Here is a 19,782-nt window from a genome sequence, read left to right as displayed (position 1 = left end):
TAAAAGTTTTCGTTGGGATTTTGACACAATGCATACTTTAGCTTAAATAAAAAGAATTATTGCTTATTGTACGATGCTATACATAAAGCTACACATAAGAGAAAAATTTAAGACGTTTAAATTGTATAGTTTAAAATATTTGTCATTTTTTGATTGATTGATGTATAGAAAGTTTTGTTGACCTTATGTCTAGCCATGTCCGGTTTTCGTCATCTGTTCTCATTGAGTTGGAAAAAAGACTTGATAGGTATACATTGCTTTTCAATTCGTTCAGCGTCTGTCAAAAGTTGAGACTTTGTTATTCAAACTGGAAACTTTTGCACCACCTTATACAAATACTTACTAGGTATGAAATATATTTTTCACATGTACAACTTCAATCTAAAAACCAGAAGACAACCATGTGCCTACTTAAGTTGTAAGCCCAATAAACGATGTAATAATAACACAATTTTGTACTTTTTATTTTGTTGTTCCAAAAATCTACTTAGTTCTATTGACGCCTCACATGACCAATACCACAAATGATTAATGAATTCTTCAACATATGTATATCATGTAGGGGAGAAGAGGTAAGTTAGGTATCTTTCAGGCGGCACTTCCAATGAACTCGTCTTCCCCCTCTGCTTTTTCATTTTTTATTATTTTTGTTTTTAAGAAAAGAGGAAAATAATATTATTAATGTGTACAAGAAAATGCTGTCTTCGAATCGTTGCCAACGCCGAAGACGAGAGTAAAATTATTAATTTTAGATTCTTTGAGAGAATCCGTGTGGTGTGGCTACCGAACCGTACTGGCTATGTGGCTGTTTTCTAGTCTCTACATCACAATATTTATTTTTTTCGATATAGGTACTTTTTGGATGAAAACGCCCGCTTTTTGAGGATGATTTCAAGTGTTCTGAAAATTTGTTCGTCAGTAGCGCTGAATCAGTCAGTGGGTGCACTTTTCATTTATAGCATAGAAAAAACCTGAAAAAAAAACAGAAATGGCAGAGCAAAAGAAAGCTCCGATCCTTAAGAAGGAAGAAGATTTCATCAAGAACCTCGAAGGGTAGGTTTTTCAAAACTCAATTCCCTAGATATTTAGTGAAACATTGGATTTCATTGTGAATTGTTCATTGTGTTGTTCAGTTTCATCAACCCTGCTGAGGACCAGGTTGCCCTTCTTTTGGATTACGATGGTACACTCGCCCCTCTCACCGAAGAACTTTCGGCCATGCCAAAGGACAACGAAATCAACATCAAGAAATTGGCAACAAACGAAAAAATCTTCCTGTGCATTTTCTCCGGCCGTGAATTGGCTGACATCAAGAACCACCTGAAACTTCCAAATGTTACCTACGCTGGTAACCACGGTTTGGAAGTCGAATATCCTTCCGGCAAGAAATTCAAAATTGAAATGCCTGAAGAACTCCTCGAGAAGCACAAGAAACTCGTCGAAGAACTTAGGGAAAAGGTAAGGAATTTGCTTCCTCTTGCTGTGAGCTATTGAACTAAGGACGATATCTACTGATTATTGATTGACAGGTCGTGTGCAGTGGTGCATGGGTGGAGGACAAGAAGATCTCCGTTTCATACCGCTACAAGGGAGTCAACGACAAGCTCAAGAGCAAACTCGTCGAAACCGCTAAGGGTATTATTCAATCGCATGGATTCCAGCTCATTGAAACCCCATACGCCCTTGAGGGAAAACCAAGGGTCAACTGGGATAAGGGTAAGATTACACCGAATCAAAAGTATTCACTAAAAAAACAAAAAAACATATTTAAAAAATGTAATTAAAAATTTTATTGTGCATCATTTAAATACGCGAACGTGGAATTCTAATTATTATCGGTGGTGGTGGTGGAATTTTGAATTTTTGAATTTTTATTTCAATTTCAATTCCTCCCTGCACCTGTGCAAAGCAATTAAAATTAACGGCGGCTGCTTCTATTGCTCATATAGAAATTAATCTGTCGCGTCTCTCATCTCATAAATAAATAAACCGTGGGCGTTTTTTAATTTTTAAAAAAACAACCAATAACCACTTAATCATCGGTTTCGTTCGTCGTTCTTTCGAATTATTTTATTTTATTTTGTTCGTTCTATATTTTGGGAGGGGGAGGGGAGGATGGGTTAAAAAATACATCTCGCCAAGAATTCGAACGCGCTCGTAAATTGGAAAGTACACGATAGATAGATAGAAATTCTATTTTTCGTTTTCCAATTTTTTGATTTTTATTTTTGAAAAGCATTCCAACATCTTTTTCGTTTTCGTGTTTCGTTCTTTATATTCCATCAGAGTTTTGAAATTTCTGGTCTTGCAATACTCAAACAGAGATGAGTGCAAAAATTCTAAGAAAGCTTCTCATAAGTGGGCCGTTCAAATAATGCAGGAAACACCCGCCATAGGTCGCCAACAAATACATACCGTTAAACATGAGTAGCGGTTGGGGTATTAATTTGAACAAGAGCGCATAATATCTACTCTACCTCAGAATCAGAACTCGCCATGACGCCTACAGGCGCGACTATAAATAAAACATTTTGTGTTCTATCCGATTTCACTTGTATTTTATTTTGGACATAATATCGTAACTTATTTATTCTTGAATCTTGCTTGAATGGAAGGAAAGATCATTTCGGGACGCGTCTTCGGTTTTTTTCCCACATTAGAATATATGTATCCAAAAGTAGATGGAATTATTCCACTCGCGTCCACGGGACGGAAATATACTTTTTATTCTCTTAAAAATGTAGATGTGAATATACCTTTAAATAATGATGCTCTATTTTTGAAAATGTTTGTTTCTATATCTAAAGTTCTATATAATTATTTCAAAAATTCTTTGGGGATGTATTTATAGGTGAGGGCGCCAAAATGATTTTGGAAAAACAATTCGACGCTGATTGGGCCAAAAAATTGAAGATCATCTATGCCGGTGATGATACCACCGACGAAGACGCAATGAAAATGCTCAGTGGCATTGGCAAGACTTTCCGTGTGTCAGAGTTGCCAACTTTGAAAACATACGCCAATTTCCAGATCAAAACTCCAGAAGAGGTCGGTTATCTCTTGCAATGGCTCCAGTCCAACTACGAGAAGAAGAAGAAGTTGTAAATTTCCATATGTAGAATCGATTTGTACCAGATTACATTATTAATAATTATTATATTTTTATTATAATTTTCATGGTTGTTTTTTCTCGCTCTTATTTACATTATTTGTATTTTTTAAATTAAACAATAAACTTATATACAAAAAATTATAATCATTATATCGTCACTTTATAGGCAGAAAAAAACTGCAATTTATGTGAGACAGCATGAGTCTATTATTTATTTTGAAAATTTCAAAACCATCATAACTCATACGAGTAGTATAGCAAAAGAAAAAGTAATAAACATTTTTGAAAAACTTTTTGTAAACAGAATAACCAAGAACTGACGGATGATTTATTTCCATATTTCATGCATGAAAGTGTTTGTCTGGGGCATTTTCACTCGGTGATGCTTTTTCAGTGGTTAATCATAATTTATTTAAATTTTTTGATTGGTCTGTTTGTATTATTTTTATTTTGTTGATGTGACTGTGAGGGCAATGTTCGATTTAAACAACTAGATTTTTGATGTTTTTTTTTTTGAAATTTGTATTTAGGTATTTACAAAATGAGATTGATGATGTTTTGATGTTTATGGTAAAGTGGAAATTTTTTGCGTGATAAAAAATTATGGCAGGTTTTATTGAATTTTTATTTGTTTCAGTATTTTCAAAAATAATAATAAAATGTTGGAAATATTATTTTCCAAGCTAAGAACACATTAAATCGATTTAAAAAAAAGATAACTGTTGTAATTAAGACGTTATATTATGGCGTAAAATGAGTTTTTTTATGGGAGGGAGTATACTTAAGTATTAAAGTCGATTGAGATAATTAATGTGAGTGGGCGGGATTAAAGGAAAACCATAAAGTAAGAACTAATTGTTTTACACTTAATCAGCGCTAAAGCGATCGTAAAAAAAAGGAATAAGAAAATTGTAGTTATAGATTTTTATAATTGCAGAGTATTGTGTTTTTCATGGTTGTGTTACCTTTTTCAAATTTAAAGGCCATTTTTAAAGCGAAGCATTTTTTGTTTTAAAAAAAATAAATAAACATCAAGGTGTCTAAGGGAGATACATATATCTATTTTAATGAATTTATTTGAAATATGAATTCGGCATATGAACATATTCTATTATTCACAATCCATTGTTGCAAAACTTAAAACATTTTAATTGTATACAGAACTTACACCGATTATGGAATCTAATGTTAACTTTGATGTTTCTAAACATACTAAAATCTTAATCCTGATATTTAAAAAATCAAACAAGTATTTCGAATCTATCTGCAACTCCTTTATTTGATTCTTTAATGGACATGACTGACATTTCTAAGTCTTGCATCTTGAAAAAATAATCACTACTGGCTTCAGCTAGAAATAGTTTCTAGTAAACTTTTGATTTGTCACTTGCTATTGTTTTTTTTGGCGTTTAATAATAATATAATTTCAATTTGACATTGACAGCCAGGCCTCGATAGGTAGCTACTAAAAACTATGAAAAGAATTTTACTTAAAAGTATTTTAAGGCCCGTATTATCACTTGCGTGTCGCCTAAAAAAAAATAAGCGAATGTGACTTTTTGGCATTACTGTTTGCGATTCGCCAAGTTGACGAAAAAATAACATTTTTTTTATAATTCGAAATAGTTTTCTAGATTTTTTGTTGCGACATAAAAAAAATGAGTGAAAATCGACAAAGGTAGGAACAAATTAAATAAATTTTAATTAAAACTTTCATTAGGTATAGCACTAAAAGAACCAACAACGCCCAGTTCTCAAAGTTGGTGGAGCTAATGGGGGCAAACCCTGACATTTCCAAGGGTGTCGGATGTTTAGATCATCCAAATTCGTTTTCCCTTGAGCTAAATGCATTGGGACCTCCTATACGAGAGGGTAAGAGTGGCATAAAGTACGGGACAAAGAATATTAGAAAACGGTTTTAGAAAATAAAATTGTATAGGTTTGGCTGGATTATAAATTAAAACTGAAGAAGAAAATCGCGACAAATAAAAAGGATGTAGTCGCAACAGGTGGAGGACCTTTTCGGCAATTGTCTTTGTCGAGTTTGAAACAGGCAGTTGACAATTTGCTAGGTTTACAGCAGGCTGTAAATCCAATGGGTAATTTTTTTGGAACAACCCGACTCAAATGATGCAGACATTGAAATTGAAGATGCTTCCATGGCAATGATATCAGCACAGTCAACAAAATTCAACGAATGTCGTAGAAGTTTGTGGATGAACGAGTCAAACTCCTCCATTAAAAAATCTCTTTCGAAAATAGCAAGATATTCAAGATAGAGTTAAGAACTTAACAAGGAAATGTTGAGTTACTTAAAGCAAAGGAAAAACTGAAAGAGAGAGAAAATGTGCAGAAGGCGCAAAAACATAAAGATCTTCTGGATTGGAAAATAGAAAACTGAAATGTTAATTACAATACCACCCAAAATAGTATGAGACAATAGAATTAAGTACAAATGTATATAAATGTATGAAATCGTTTTTTTTTCACTAAACTAAATTCTTATTTATTTTATAAGCTTCGTTATTTTCATTTTATTAGTATTTATCATAGATTTTTTTTATTTTACTTCAGTATTCTACTACATCTTAGCTTTAAGTATAAATAAATAGAAAAATATAAAAAAACAAAAACGTTTCTTAAAGAGAAAAGAATATTTCAATTCTAATTCGGTTACCTTCTGATGGTAAATTAGCAGTGTCCAATTCCGTTGGTTCATTTTCAACCACATTGGATTGCAAGGTTTCTTCTTCCACTGCCTCTGGATCTGGAATGTTTTACTTTCTACAAATATTATGCAGTGCACAAGAAGCGTTAAATATTTTGATGGCTATTCATTCAAAACTGAACTAAATCTACTTTTTAAAAAGCCAATTGTTCGCTCAATAATGTTTTTTGCAGTATAGGATATCCTGAATCTCCCAGAATTTTTAAAAACAAAACACTGTTTAAACATATGCTAATATAAGAGTATGATTCACATAACAAGATATCTTGACCGCTCTCCATTTATCCACCACCTTTCCAACAAATCCCTTAACGCACTATGATTCCGCACAAACGAGTCATGCGTAGAACCAGGATATCTAGCATCGATAAATCTTATTACTCCATTATTGTCACAAGCCTTAAAAAGAAAAAGTTTTACCTAAACATCAAGATTCAATTTGAAGTACTTTACCACCATCGCATTTAAGCTGTAAAAACATTTTCTATTTGAATATTTAATAAATCGTAATGAGCACGCAATTTTAAAAATTGATGGAATTGCAGAACTTTGAGTCGTTTGAAATCCTGAACTTATCTGACTTAAAACAAAGCCAATCATCTCTTAATCAATCTGCAGATCATGATTTGTTCTTCTTCATTTGTTACTTCTTCATTTTCATCCTCGTAAAACAATTAAACGCAGCTAATCATCTTTATTTTTATTCAATTTTTTCACAAAGAACAATATTCTTCAATCTGACTTTATAAATATTTATGACAATGAATGACATTGCATTTTCAGATTTTAATGTTGACAGTTTTGCTTTCAAAGACGAACTACAGAGTTCGCCATTCGTAATACCACCAAACTGTTAATTCGCCAAAATATTCGACTTTAGGCGAATTTTCGATTTCGCGAGTGATAATACGGCCCTAAATAAAAACTCACAACAACTCCAATTTTTAAATACTTTTATATTAGCGTTTGTTCACCTACTAAATATGAACTGCTAGTAGCCATCTTAGCGTTAGTGTCATTTATTTCTTAACGCTACTAGCCCTTCTGTAGTTTAAGTGGAAATATGAGAAAACTTTTGAACTTAATGTTTATATTTTATTTATTTAGTATAACTTTATAATATAACATACCTTTCCTAAGTTTCTTTGATAGAGAGAGAGCTTTTGGAAGCGAAAAAAGCAACAGATGGCGTTTCAAAATTAATTATTATTTTTTCCACCAAACCTACAAGTGAGAAAGCATAGCTTAAGAGGTGAAATCTTTTTATATAAAATCTGTAGTATTATCATGGAGCTATTTTTTATTCGTTTTTCGTAGCCTCAGTGTAGCGTTGCAAGTTTTTGTTTTATAAAAATGTAAGTAAAAAACAACGCAATAGCTAATGTCGCTTAGATACTAGGTGACGCCTGCGTAAAAACCAACGGTAATAATACTACTGATTTTATATAAAAAGGTGGAAACACTTTCAATTGAAGTTTTGTATGAAAATTTTGTATCTACAAGCAGACTAATAACTATTTAACGTTAAGGATATTATTTTAACTTTAATTCTGGAAAGTTTCAGCTTTGCACAAAAGTATAATTTTCCGCCACAGTTTGCGAATTTATTGAAGTCAACTCAGTTTCTCTCTTAATAACAAATATTTCACAACAATCATTAATCGAAGTAAATTTCTTTATTATCTCTCATCACAATTTAGACTACAAGCGGAAAAACTAAAAATAAAACGCCAAATAAATTGCCAACAAAAATGTTCCCCATGTGAAAGATGCCTTAAGATTCTCTCTTTTTTTTGATAGCACAAACTGTTCCACTTTATTTGCAATTTCAAATCGAACGTAGCTTCGTGGGTAGACTTGGCATCACTTTTATAATGTGTCACATTTGACGTTTGATAACAGCTCTGTTGTCATAAATAAATTCTTAAGGAAAATAGACAATGTTTAATTCAGATAATTTTCACAAATAGGAATTTTAAAATCTAATTAAAATATTAACCAATCGAAAAAACATGGATTCTTCACTTGAGGTAAATAGTAAAAACATCATATTTAGACATAAATAAAAGATTTTCTCTCGCAGATGTTCGATGATGTTCCACAAAGCCTGGAAGGCGATATGTCCGTCCCTTCGAGAAGCAAAAACACGTCACAACCGGGAGCTCCTGACTTTAATACTCTAGATGAACCCATCAAGGAGACAATGGTTTGTTTATTTTTTGTGATATCTTATCTTTCAAGAGATTTGATTGTTTTGTATTGTGTATTTTAGCTGCGAGATATTCGGGCAGTTGGTGTGAAGTTCTATCATGTTCTCTATCCAAAAGAAAAATCAAGTTTATTACGAGATTGTAAGTGAATTTGTTTTTATTTCTCAAAAATGAAGAATCTAAAAGAAGACATTTACTTATTATTTGCAGGGGATCTATGGGGACCACTGGTATTGTGCACCTTTATGGCAACAATCCTTCAGGGATCTTCTGATAGTATTAACGATGGTGGTCCAGAATTCGCACAGGTGTTTGTGATTGTTTGGATCGGAGCAGCAATTGTGACTTTAAACTCGAAACTTCTTGGAGGCAATATGTAATTTTCTTCACTCTCTTATGCACTTCTGAACTTTTTAAGCTCAATTAAATTGCATTTTCAGATCGTTCTTTCAATCAGTGTGTGTCTTAGGCTATTGCCTAACTCCAGTCGCTGTCGCCTTGATAGTTTGTCGGGTGATTCTTCTCGCAACACAGACTAAACTTCTGTTCTTTTTACGATTAGTAACAACTATGATTGGATTCTTTTGGGCTACTTACGGTATGTTAACAAAACGAATACTAAAAATGAATAATTTAAAAATGAAATCAATAATTTCAGCTTCTTTCGTATTTTTGGGTGAAAGTCAGCCTCCAAACCGTAAAGCTCTTGCCGTCTATCCAATATTTTTATTCTTCTTTATTGTATCGTGGCTTGTTATATCACATAATTAAGTAAATAAATTCCATTTATACAAATAAAGTTCACGGATTTCTTTTCATCAACGAAGTTTGTATTTCTTTAAGAGGCAGAAAAAACGGTTGAATGTTGTATTTTTCTAGAACCCTGAGGTGGAGTTTATTTTCAGGATATTTATTTGTCATGGACTTGCCTAATAACATATCTTCAACTTTTTAAATTAAGACCAATACCAATACAATCAATGCCTCAAAGGCAAAGGTTTATTTTCAGTTATTTATAAAATTAAATTTTAATATTCAAATTTATTTGAAAAAAATACGATGTTTATGAATATATAATAATAAATATTGAAAATTATATCTTCATAGATTTTGCCTTAAGAGGACAGAATTAAATGTAACACGCAAACTTCCTGTACCCTATGTAATACAATGAGAAAGATTCAAGGTCTTCTTTGTTTTCGCTTAGTTGATGAGCGTAAATGTTTACTTGAACTTAATGGATTTGTTGTTTAATTCAATACAAAAATTATTGATACAGAATCGAACTGCGCCTCTTCCTGCTTAAACTCTAAGCATCTATTTATCTATTGAGCTTCATTTTAATCAGGATTATGTTTATGTTTTTATTTTTTGGAGCTTTATTTTCACAAATAAGTTGTTCTACATCATATCGCTTTCTTGCACGCATCCCTAACAAATTATTTCCTCTGACGACAGAGCTTTCATGAACTATGTTAACTTTATAAAAACACTATACAAAAAATCATGCTAAAAAACTGTGCAAAAATAAAAATAAATAAATACAAAATAAAAAACCCTCAAAGAGATAACTACTGGTAAAAGTTCAATGCTGTGATTCTTAGTCAGCGAACGTCACTTTCCGGAAATATAATTATCACGTGTGTTTTTAAGAATATACCGTGATTGTTATGTGACGGTCACCCTGGATTTGAATGAAGAAAGCAGAAGCAACAGCTAAATCGTTTATAGACTTAGAGACTTTGTTAGATTAAGCAAAATGAAAAGTTAATAAAACAATTCTAAGCTAATATTATTACAATAAATGTGCAATATTTACACATACATACATATATCTGTAAGTAGTTATACATATGTATATCTTCAATATTGCTCACCCGCACTGTGTTTTGTAAATTGTAATTCAACGTAACCAAATGCAAACAATTTATAATAATTCCTTATCAAAAAAAAACTATTCCCAATGGCGGTCAAAACAAGGTTAATACAGTCATATTTTTATTTTAAATAAAACAAATTTGTTTGCTTTGAAAAGAAATTGTCTTTTTTTTAATATTTTTTTTTTTTTTTTTTAATCGAAATAATTACATAAACTTGTATTTGGCTTATAAAAATCCAACTGAAAGTGCTTAAAATGATAAGAACCTGTAACTTTTAACAGTTGTGTTTAAAAATGTAAGCGACTTTTTTTCAATGATTCAAAAATACTTTCACTTACCTTCTAAGGTTCTAAAACCTGATTAAGATTTAATTACAGGCTTTTTTTAAAGAATTTAAGTCTTCTTAACTTGAATTTCGCCATAATATTTCTTTCACATCATCCTTTTAAAATATGCTTCTTTAAAAACTTGTATTAAAGACATCCAAAATTATTTGTATTATGATTTTTGGAGTAAACTTTTTAATGCTGATTTTGAATCCAATCATAACTTTCTGCTTAAATTTTATTTTTATATTTTCCCAAAACAGCATTTGTCCAGCCCATACCCAAAAGAATTATGCTCCTTTCGCTCTACCTATAGTCCAACACGACCTAAATCCGTTCTTTCCAAAGTCATGGAAACGCTAATTAACTAACAGCTCAAGAAATATCTTGAAGATCGTACGCTTCTAAATGTAAGACAGTTCGTCATTCTTCCTCCCCCCTCCCTCTTCTTCTTCTTATGTGCAACTAAAATAACAAAATATGCTAAGTTAATTAAATTTGGACCTTCATAGCACTGTACAATGGGGCTAACGAAAATGGAATTTAATGCTTCGAAAGCAAAGTGCTGTCTTATCCATGGGCAAGAGGAGTCACTTATATGTATCAGTTAAACTGGACATTTCAATATTTTCGGCATGTGCTGAAGAGATTCTTCAACATCATATTATGGCTATCGGTTGTGATGGAACAAATGTGAATACAGGAAAGTACGGCGGTATTATCAGACTACTTGAGACAGAACTTCAAAAACCACTTCAATGGATAATATGTTTATTGCACCATTAAGACACTTATTTCAACATCTTGATGGATGTACTTCGAGACCTTACTCTTACTCTGGACCTTTGGAAAAGGCACTAGAAACCTGTGAACAATTACCTGTTCAAAAATTTCAACGTGTTAAAGAGAATGTTCTGCCAGAAATGGCTAAAGATTTAAGTACAGATCAACAATACTTGCACAAGATTGTTGCAGTGGTTTTTTTTTAGGTGAGTCCCACAAGATCTGTCAAATAAATCTCCGGGAAAAATGTCACCTGAGCGTTGGATCACCCGTGCCAACCGCATAATCACTTGGACACATTTGTTGTTAAGGTTTACGCGCCATGTTGGATCTCCATCAAAAATAAACCATCGTGCAAGGATGGTTCGCAACATTTAACATGATTATGGCTTCAAGATATCTTCCATAAGAACTTAAGAAAGTAATCGATCCTGTCATGCAGCGGAATGGTTATTTCGCGCATCCAGAAAACATTCTTCTTGTAATGGTTACAGATAACAATAAACATCGGCGTACCTATATTAAAAGTTCGCAGTATGCCTAAGTCTTCAACACCAAGGCAGTTTTAAGTGCCTCATATAAATTTCAATGCATCAACGTATATGGATTTGATATGGCAAGGAAAGGTTTCTGACCCACCGATTATGCAAAGCTTGTGTGACCAAGAAATTCGGAGCATCGTGGAATCTGGCGGTGAAGGTGAAATGTTTTTTTTACGGCTTCCGTGCCATACCCAAGCTGTTGAACGAGCTGTAAAGATGACGACGGAAGCTGCTACTTCTCAGTACACAAAAAAATCCCGACTAGGAGCAATAAAAGCCAAAATAGAATCACGGAAGACAATGCCTAAGTTTGAGACAAAACGAGATTTTCAAGCATCTTAATATAATACATTATATAATTTTTTATGAGAATGAATTTATTTTTTTTATTATTTTGAATTAAATTTCTAATCATCAGGAGTATGTTTTGGAAAATGTTTTCTATCTATTTATCTTATACTATTTTGAGCCATATCTGTTTACTAAAATCTTGTATCAACTTTTGATTTTTGAAGTCAGTGCGGAGGAAGAAGATCTTAACCAAATTAATTGAAAAAACTACATTTATTGTTCTTTTAATATAAGAGGCACCAATGCCCCCCTATAAGAATTTCCAATGTCAAAAAAAAAAATTTTTCATACATTCTTGCTCCACCCTAATGTGCATCAACAACCAACCTCGTGAAACGATCTTTATACTCAATGCTTCCAAAAATGCCGCAAGATTCTAGGTTTTCTGAGACGATAAAAGAAATTTAATTCTGATCTGGCTGCAATTTACAAAACCTTAAGTTTTATTCCCATCTTTTAGCTGGAACTCCAGAAACTTACTTAAGCCTCTTGAACAACTTTCAACCAAGAATTTTTAAAATCATTGGCGACAAACATCATTAACTTAATTATATAGCTTTTTATCTCGTGCTTTTTTAAAGTTGTTTTACGAACTATGCACTACTAAAAATAACCAGTTGTATTACTCCCCTCAAGAATTTGAACTATAAAACTCCCGCTTCGAGGAATGCCCATCAGTTTACCCTTGAGCTCAATTTCGGTCGTACAGTAAAGTAAAGAGATACGTTTGTTAGCCGTACTTCGTGAATGTGGAATGCTCACACTGTGTCTCCGGTATATTTAGGGTATTCCAAAACCTTTGACTGTGTTCTTATTATAAAAAAATATATTTCAAAAACTGGATGTAATAGTTTTGTTTATACGTTTAATTTTTGTTTTAAACGAATAAATTATGTTTAAACCGTTTTTGTAATATCTCAAAAATCTGCCGTGATTTTGGAGTTTAAATAAAATTAAATCCATTAAAATCTATCGGAAAAGTGCAAGTTTATTGTCAAAAACAAAATCTTGTTGATCAATATTACGGTAATTATAAGGACTTAAACTCCTTTCTGTATAGGGGACCAGTTAAAACTATCATTGAAATCAATCCTGACAAATTTTTAAAAGAATATTTGACTGTGTTTTCCTTCAATTTAAAATACAAAGTATGTACTCATCGGTCGGAAACCCCACAAAGAATTTTCTTTGTTTAGGGGCCGGTTATAGCTGTTGATGGAAGGGATCTTTTCAAAGTGATGAAAATATGAAAAAACAATTATTTATGTTGTCACGACGTTTCGTTCATGTCTATGAACATCATCAGGTGTGGAAATTAATCTATATTTGCATTAATAAATTGATTACAATTTGATAGCATTGAAAAATCTATGAAAACTTAAACTTGTTACATGAATATTGCACTTAAGAATAAAATCATTTGGTTCACAACAATTTTTACAAAAATTAATAAATCAGACCTAACTACACAAAGTTCAAATGACAAGTATTAGGCATAGGAAAATTAGTTTCAAAAGATCATATTGTTATAAGTTTTTATTCTCATAAAAAACATGCAATGGCTTCATACAACTCAGTTGCCCCTCGACCATTATGTTCATCGACAAAAGTATCTTGTTACAAATTGGCGAAATATTTGATACACATTTTGAATAACATTGACAAGGTCGAAATTTTAGTATCTTTTGACGTTGTTTCCCTCTTAACTAACATTCAATTGCAACTGGCACTTGAACTTAGAAGTAAGAAGTGGGACACAATTTAAGAACACACTACCATAAAAAAATCTACATTTTTGGAGCAAGTTCATTTTAGTAAACATGCATGAAAATCCTAACCTCAAAAAAAACACCCTTTATAGTTGACAACAACTACCTAGTTAATGGTAATAAAATATACCAACAAAGGGATGGAATGCTAATGGGAAACCCTGCATCTCCGATTATAGCAGACATCGTGCTCGAAGAACTTCTTGACAATACTCTGGACAAACTAAAAACTAAACCTAAAATTCTCACAAAATATGTAGACGACATTTTTGCGATTGTAAAAGAAGAGGACGTAGAAAATACATTAGCCACCTTCATAAAAAGCTTCAATTCACTGTTGAAAAAGAAAAAAATAACCGACTACCGTATATTGATACAATCAGTGGATTGGTTTCAAAAACCAACTTCATAAGGAAGGATCATTAACTTTAACTCTAAACACCCAAAACAAACTATCATAAATACTGCTTACAATCTTATAAGAAGAGTTCTCTCTATAAGAGACATTGACTACCACGTCAATAATCCGCGTCCAATTATAGCTATCATTGAAATCGATCCGGAAAAAATTTAAATTGATATTAGATGATTATATGATTAGAAATCTGATCGATTGGAAATCACACAAAGAATTTTTGTTAAGAAAAAAAAGTATAATTACGTATTTATTTTTCTCTAAAAATATATTTTTCTATTTTCCGGAAATTCATTTTCCTGAACAGCTGATGGTTTTATGTTAAAAAGTGAAACGAATCGTTCCACAGATTTGGGTTTCGATTTCAAACAATTCCATGATAGCTTTCGGGCCGATTTAGATCGGTTGATTTCAATCAGGAATTCTTTTTCAATGACCGAAATTTTTAAGGATAGCTATAAACGAGCTGTCAAAAAATTCCAATGTTTGTTTTCAATGATGAAAACCAATGATAGCTATAAAGCATCTTGCACATGAGCTACGAACTGCGACTGTGGATGTTCGCATATTTTGACTTTTCTTTCACATGGGCCTTATTTCTATTCGCAGACAGCGACGAATTGAAGTACCCTTTTCTCCATATTTTACTCAGCCATGATCTTTCACCCAAAAACAAAACAAGAGTGGTTTTGAGGTTATGTTGCGCGCCAACAATTTATTAGTTGCAGTGTGGATGGTATGTGGAACGCGAATAGAGTTTGACAGTTCGTAGAAACCTCAGTGCAATTCGTTACTACCAAATTGTTTTAACAAAATTTTCTTATTTTAGGGAGCAACATGCAAATTTTATTATTCTTACATAAGTGCCAATTGGTTTCTTATAATTTAAATGTTTTTTTGTTTGAAATTGACTTTTTAAAATGTGTAAAATCACGTTTGTTCGTCCATTCGTTGTTCGCTCTCATGTGCAAGGCCCTTAACTGGCGCCCTATAGCTATCATTGAAATCGATGCGGAAACATTTTTGAATCGATATTTTACGGTGTTTTCCTTTGATTAGAAATGAAAATTATATATTGATCGATCGGAAATCACCCAAGGAATTGTTTTGAGGAAAAAAGTGTAATTGTGCATTTGTTTTTCTCTAAATATGCATTTTCTATTTTTCGGAAGAAAATTCATTTTCCTGAACAGCTGATACTTTCATGTTTAATAGTGAAACGAATCGTTCCACTGATTTGTGTTTCAATTTCACAATTCCAATAAAGATTTCGGTCAGTAAAAGTTTTTCGGTGTATTTTAATCAGGAAATTATTTTTAATGACAGACATTTTTTATGGTAGCTAAAAACGAAGTGCCGAATTCCAATGATTGGTTTCAATAATGAAAACCAATGATAACTATAACTGGCTTGGCCCTTTATGATCTGAGTTTGAATGGTTGGTCTTTCTCCAAATTCACTCCAAAAAAAGTCTTTTTCATAGTGTAAGAAAACTTTCTTCCCCCATTGTTGATTTATGATTGTTTTCAAAACATTTCATAACAATAAACAAACAATAAATGCGTTATCGTTCAGAATTAATGTCTTTAAAACTCTATTAATTTTATAAGCGAATTGTATATCCGTGGTTGTAGGTGTTAGAAAATCCCTATTACAACTCAAGTGGGACATTTTTATGGTTCAGTTACCTAAAGTGGATTAAAATTCTTGAAATATGTAGTGAACTGCTTTTCACCTTTAAAACAATTTGCACTCTCTGTTCACGTTTTGATTGAGCTTCGATTATATTGAAGTATATTTCATTTTTCGTCACTTTACAAATCGGTTTGTTCCAATTTATTCCGGTAGATTCAGAATTAATCCAGAAAGCAAAACACTCTCCATTGCGTTGTGATAAGAAGAATTCTTCTTCCTCAAAGTTATTTTTTTCAGGTCTGAAACTATGATTTTTTAAACTAAACAAAATACGCATTTTCAACAAATAATTTACATAAATAAATATGTTGTTTTATGTTTAAATAAAAACACTGTTATGTACATTTAGATTTGGCCATGAAAAGATAGAAATTCAAACATACGATTTTTCTACCTACTTCGTTTTTTGAGATAAAAAATGTTTACGAAATGAGAGGCTCGTCTCTCAAAACAGGTCTATAAAATCTGCGTTTTAACTTTGAACGCATTATGAACATTTTATATTTATTTATTTAAGATAACGACAATATTTAAATGCAATGGCATCTTCTACCGGACAACCTATTTTAAGAACGAAAGCATCAAGTAAGTATAAAGTGTGTTTCTGCATAGTATTTACAAAACAATACAATTTATTGGATTAAGAAATAATGACAATAATAGATATTTTTCTAGTTCATTGACTTGGTATTATTGAAAACATTGATAATTCAATGTAACTAACAAGTATAGTGAGAGAAGTCCGTCGGTATAAAGCTGATAATGTAGGCTCCACAAGAAGATCAGACACGGACCGCATTTCATCACAGTTGGACAGTGAATATTTACTCAAAATGATTCACAAGCTAGGTACAGTTTCAAGAAGCTTCACCGAAATTATTGGTAAATTTCAAAAGATTCGTATTTCAGCAAAAACAAATACATTTGATTTTTTTTAAAGACGGATGGAACACGATAGAATTGATCGAGTTTATATTTGTTTTGTCATTGCCTTGTTTTTCAGTTTTCGTCGGTGGAACTGGGTGTTGTTCGAAAGGGTAATTCCATCGATAAATATCAAATATAAATCAATTTTTTTTGCTCAATAGAAACCAAAAAAAGGAGTCAGAGAAGTTTTGACAGATGACGAAAAGATAGTTAATTTATAAATTCGGAGAAATTTTGTTTTAAAAAGAAGGTATTAAGGCTTATGATAGAGACCTAAAGCCAGTTTTAACTATAATTGATTTTTGTGACTCTGTCAATGCAGCTTAAGAGCCTCTGACTTACTTTCTCTTCTCATGATATCTATTTTATCTTTGATTTAAAAATGTCAAATTGCTTTATACAATAAATAAACAAAACTATAGTCACTCAAGGTATTTTTGAGTGTCCTACTCCTAACATTGTGTTTAATAGAATTCTCTCTCTTACCACTTAAGATAAATTAAGTTTATTTTTTGTTTTTTTAAAAAAGCTCATACGCCCTGAAATGACAACGTCTTCAGTTGTCTTATTTTGAGGAATGAAGTGCGTTGAAATAAAATATTATACGGCAATCGCACATTTATGTAGCTTTTAAAGTCTTGTATTGAATATATAAAAATCAATCAAATAAAATGATTTTGTCTCAGGACAAAAGAGCGATTTCGATTATGTTTAAAAAATGTGAACCATCTCAGTTTTCTTCATATATTTATCGATTCGAACCATTTATTGAGACTTGGAATGGTAAATATTTAAAAAATGAATATTCAAAGTTTTGTTTTTTTAAATGATCCGATACGATCGAAGAACGAAGAAAAGCTTTAAAATTAAATATCAAAAAAAGTTCATGTAATAAAAACTTACAAAATGTGATGCAGTGAAAAATTTGAAATGAATTGAACAAAATAGTAAAAAGTCTAAAATAGTTATTTTGAAAAGAAATGCCTCCATTCATTTTAGCATGAGCATCAAGAAGTGTTGTAGTTTTAAACAAAAAGAAAGATATTAAGGGGCCAGTTACAGCTTAGTTTACATTATTGAAAATAATCCTTGGGATTTTCTAATTGAAATCAAGCATATCAAATATCAGATGTTCATTTGAAACAATGGGCAGGTTCAGACAACACAAGGACTTGAAAGCAAGGCAAGTTTCTAGTATCTAATTGACCAGCTGCTAAAAAATTACCTTCCAATTAAGGCAACTTTAATGGAAAGTTGACTGGAAAGTTAGTCAAGAAAAATCTTCCTAACTATCAAGTCAAGTAAACTCATGTCACAATGACAATTGATGATGTTTTTTAATTCAACTGAAAGCTGAACTTTATTACTCCATGAATTATTTATTTTCTGCACAATTTCATTCAATTTTTAGTGTAGAGGGCTCCTTGTCAAATTGGAAGAAAAATAAGTAATATTTCTCTACAATACAAAATACAAATCGTGATGGATTTGTAGCTTGATTGAGGAGTATTAACAGTAATTTTGTTGGAACTTTTTGTACTATAAACTTAAAGTAGACATTTGCAAAGTAAAGTTCTGAATTTTAAATTCATGTCGTTTGAAAAACTAACTAGTTGCCTTGGTCAAAATTTACGTTCAAAAATTGAAATTGACTGCAAATGAAGTCCCTTATGTTGGCTGAACCTGCCCAATGGAAAGGTTCAGATGACATTAGTAAAAAAAGAAGTAAGTCAAGCTGCCAAAAAACTGAATTCCAATAGAAGCAATTTTATTGTAATGTGGTTTGGAAAGTTAGTCAAGAAAAATCTCTAACTATCAAGTCAAGTCTAATTCAAAATGACAATTGATCCATATTTATTCATTTAACTGATAGCTGAACTTTATTACTCTGTGATCTATTTAACTTCTGAAAAATTGCATATAATCTTTTGTGTAAAAGGGTTTCTTGTCAAATTCGAAAAGAGATTAGTGATATTTTTTACAATACAAAATAAAAAAAATGATGGACTTGTAGCTTGCCTGATGAGTGTTTTGTAGACAATAATATATTTTTGGAAGTTTTTGCACAATAAACTGAAGGTGGAGGTTAGTGTAGTAAAGTTTTGAGTTTGATATTTATGACACTTAAAAAAGTAACTAGTTGCTTTAGCCGAAATTTACGTTCAAAATAATGCAGTTTACAACAAAATGAAGTTCCTTATGTTGCCTGAACCTGACCTATAGACGCAATAACAATCTAGAACTACGAAGTAAAGTTATTGTGACATATGACTGCTATAATGGACATTGATTTTGACGTTTCACAATCAGCTGGTGACACAAAAATTCAGAACGAAATTAGATATTCAGTATTTGAATATAATTATGCATACTTTACTCATATTATATCTTGTATCTTATTTTATTTTATTTTAAACAAAAAATATTATTTAAAGTTTTTAAAACAAAAATACCCGTAGCGTGATGATTATTGCGTTGGACTGTCATGCAAGGGGTCTTGGGTTCAAACCCTGCATGTGCCACCTAACTTTTTTCACTGGTACTGCCTCTTGCGAAAAACTGACAAATCCTCCAAAAGTATTTCTTGTCATGAATTTTGCTTTCTCAAATTAGCCGTTTGGATTCAGCATATAAACTGTAGGTCCCTTCTATTTCTGACAACATTACTCGCCCACAGGAATGGTTGAGAGCTGTAAGTCACTAGGCCCAGGTTTTTTATGGACTGTTGCGCCACAATAATAATTTATAAACAACGAATTGCAAACAAAAACAAACAGAACTTAATGCAAAAATGAATTCAAATCTTTTTGACAAGAAATGTGGAAAATGTTCCAGATTTCATTAAAAATGGATGTGGTGTTTTAAGAAACTCCGCCATCTTGTTAAAAAACGATGTTTTTTATACCATGTGTGTGCATTCTGGAGAGACAAAGTGCGTTTAAATTCTTCGATATCCACCTTAGAATAAATAATAAACAATGATGGGTTTGGAGCACACCCTGGCTTAAACATTAACTGTTTAATGAATAACATGTGGATCTACC

General features: G+C 31.8%; 2 protein-coding genes across 2 annotated transcripts; both read left to right on the top strand.

The window, feature by feature from the left end:
- Positions 1-892: 892 nt before the first annotated feature.
- Positions 893-3,256, top strand: LOC129951760 (uncharacterized). Its single transcript, XM_056064079.1, has 4 exons — positions 893-1,053; positions 1,134-1,458; positions 1,530-1,716; positions 2,852-3,256. The coding sequence occupies exons 1-4, from the start codon at positions 989-991 to the stop codon at positions 3,103-3,105; spliced, it is 831 nt and encodes a 276-aa protein (XP_055920054.1). The 5' UTR covers positions 893-988; the 3' UTR covers positions 3,106-3,256.
- Positions 3,257-7,704: 4,448 nt separating this feature from the next.
- Positions 7,705-8,849, top strand: LOC129950978 (protein YIPF6). Its single transcript, XM_056062958.1, has 6 exons — positions 7,705-7,870; positions 7,924-8,046; positions 8,113-8,191; positions 8,261-8,426; positions 8,491-8,648; positions 8,709-8,849. The coding sequence occupies exons 1-6, from the start codon at positions 7,853-7,855 to the stop codon at positions 8,819-8,821; spliced, it is 657 nt and encodes a 218-aa protein (XP_055918933.1). The 5' UTR covers positions 7,705-7,852; the 3' UTR covers positions 8,822-8,849.
- Positions 8,850-19,782: the final 10,933 nt, after the last annotated feature.

This window comes from Eupeodes corollae, chromosome 3 (genome assembly GCF_945859685.1).
Source record: "Eupeodes corollae chromosome 3, idEupCoro1.1, whole genome shotgun sequence".
NCBI classification, from domain to species: domain Eukaryota; kingdom Metazoa; phylum Arthropoda; class Insecta; order Diptera; family Syrphidae; genus Eupeodes; species Eupeodes corollae.
Note: the sequence above shows the minus strand (reverse complement) of the source record. Positions and strands in the feature narration are given on the sequence as shown.

Excerpts from the sequence above, each read along its gene's own strand:
- LOC129951760 (XM_056064079.1), top strand. The coding sequence starts at position 989 with ATGGCAGAGCAAAAGAAAGCTCCGATCCTTAAGAAGGAAGAAGATTTC. Across the intron at positions 1,459-1,529 it reads TCGAAGAACTTAGGGAAAAG|GTCGTGTGCAGTGGTGCATG; the intron begins GTAAGGAATTTG and ends ATTGATTGACAG. Across the intron at positions 1,717-2,851 it reads AAGGGTCAACTGGGATAAGG|GTGAGGGCGCCAAAATGATT; the intron begins GTAAGATTACAC and ends ATGTATTTATAG.
- LOC129950978 (XM_056062958.1), top strand. Across the intron at positions 8,047-8,112 it reads AACCCATCAAGGAGACAATG|CTGCGAGATATTCGGGCAGT; the intron begins GTTTGTTTATTT and ends TGTGTATTTTAG. Across the intron at positions 8,649-8,708 it reads ATTCTTTTGGGCTACTTACG|CTTCTTTCGTATTTTTGGGT; the intron begins GTATGTTAACAA and ends CAATAATTTCAG.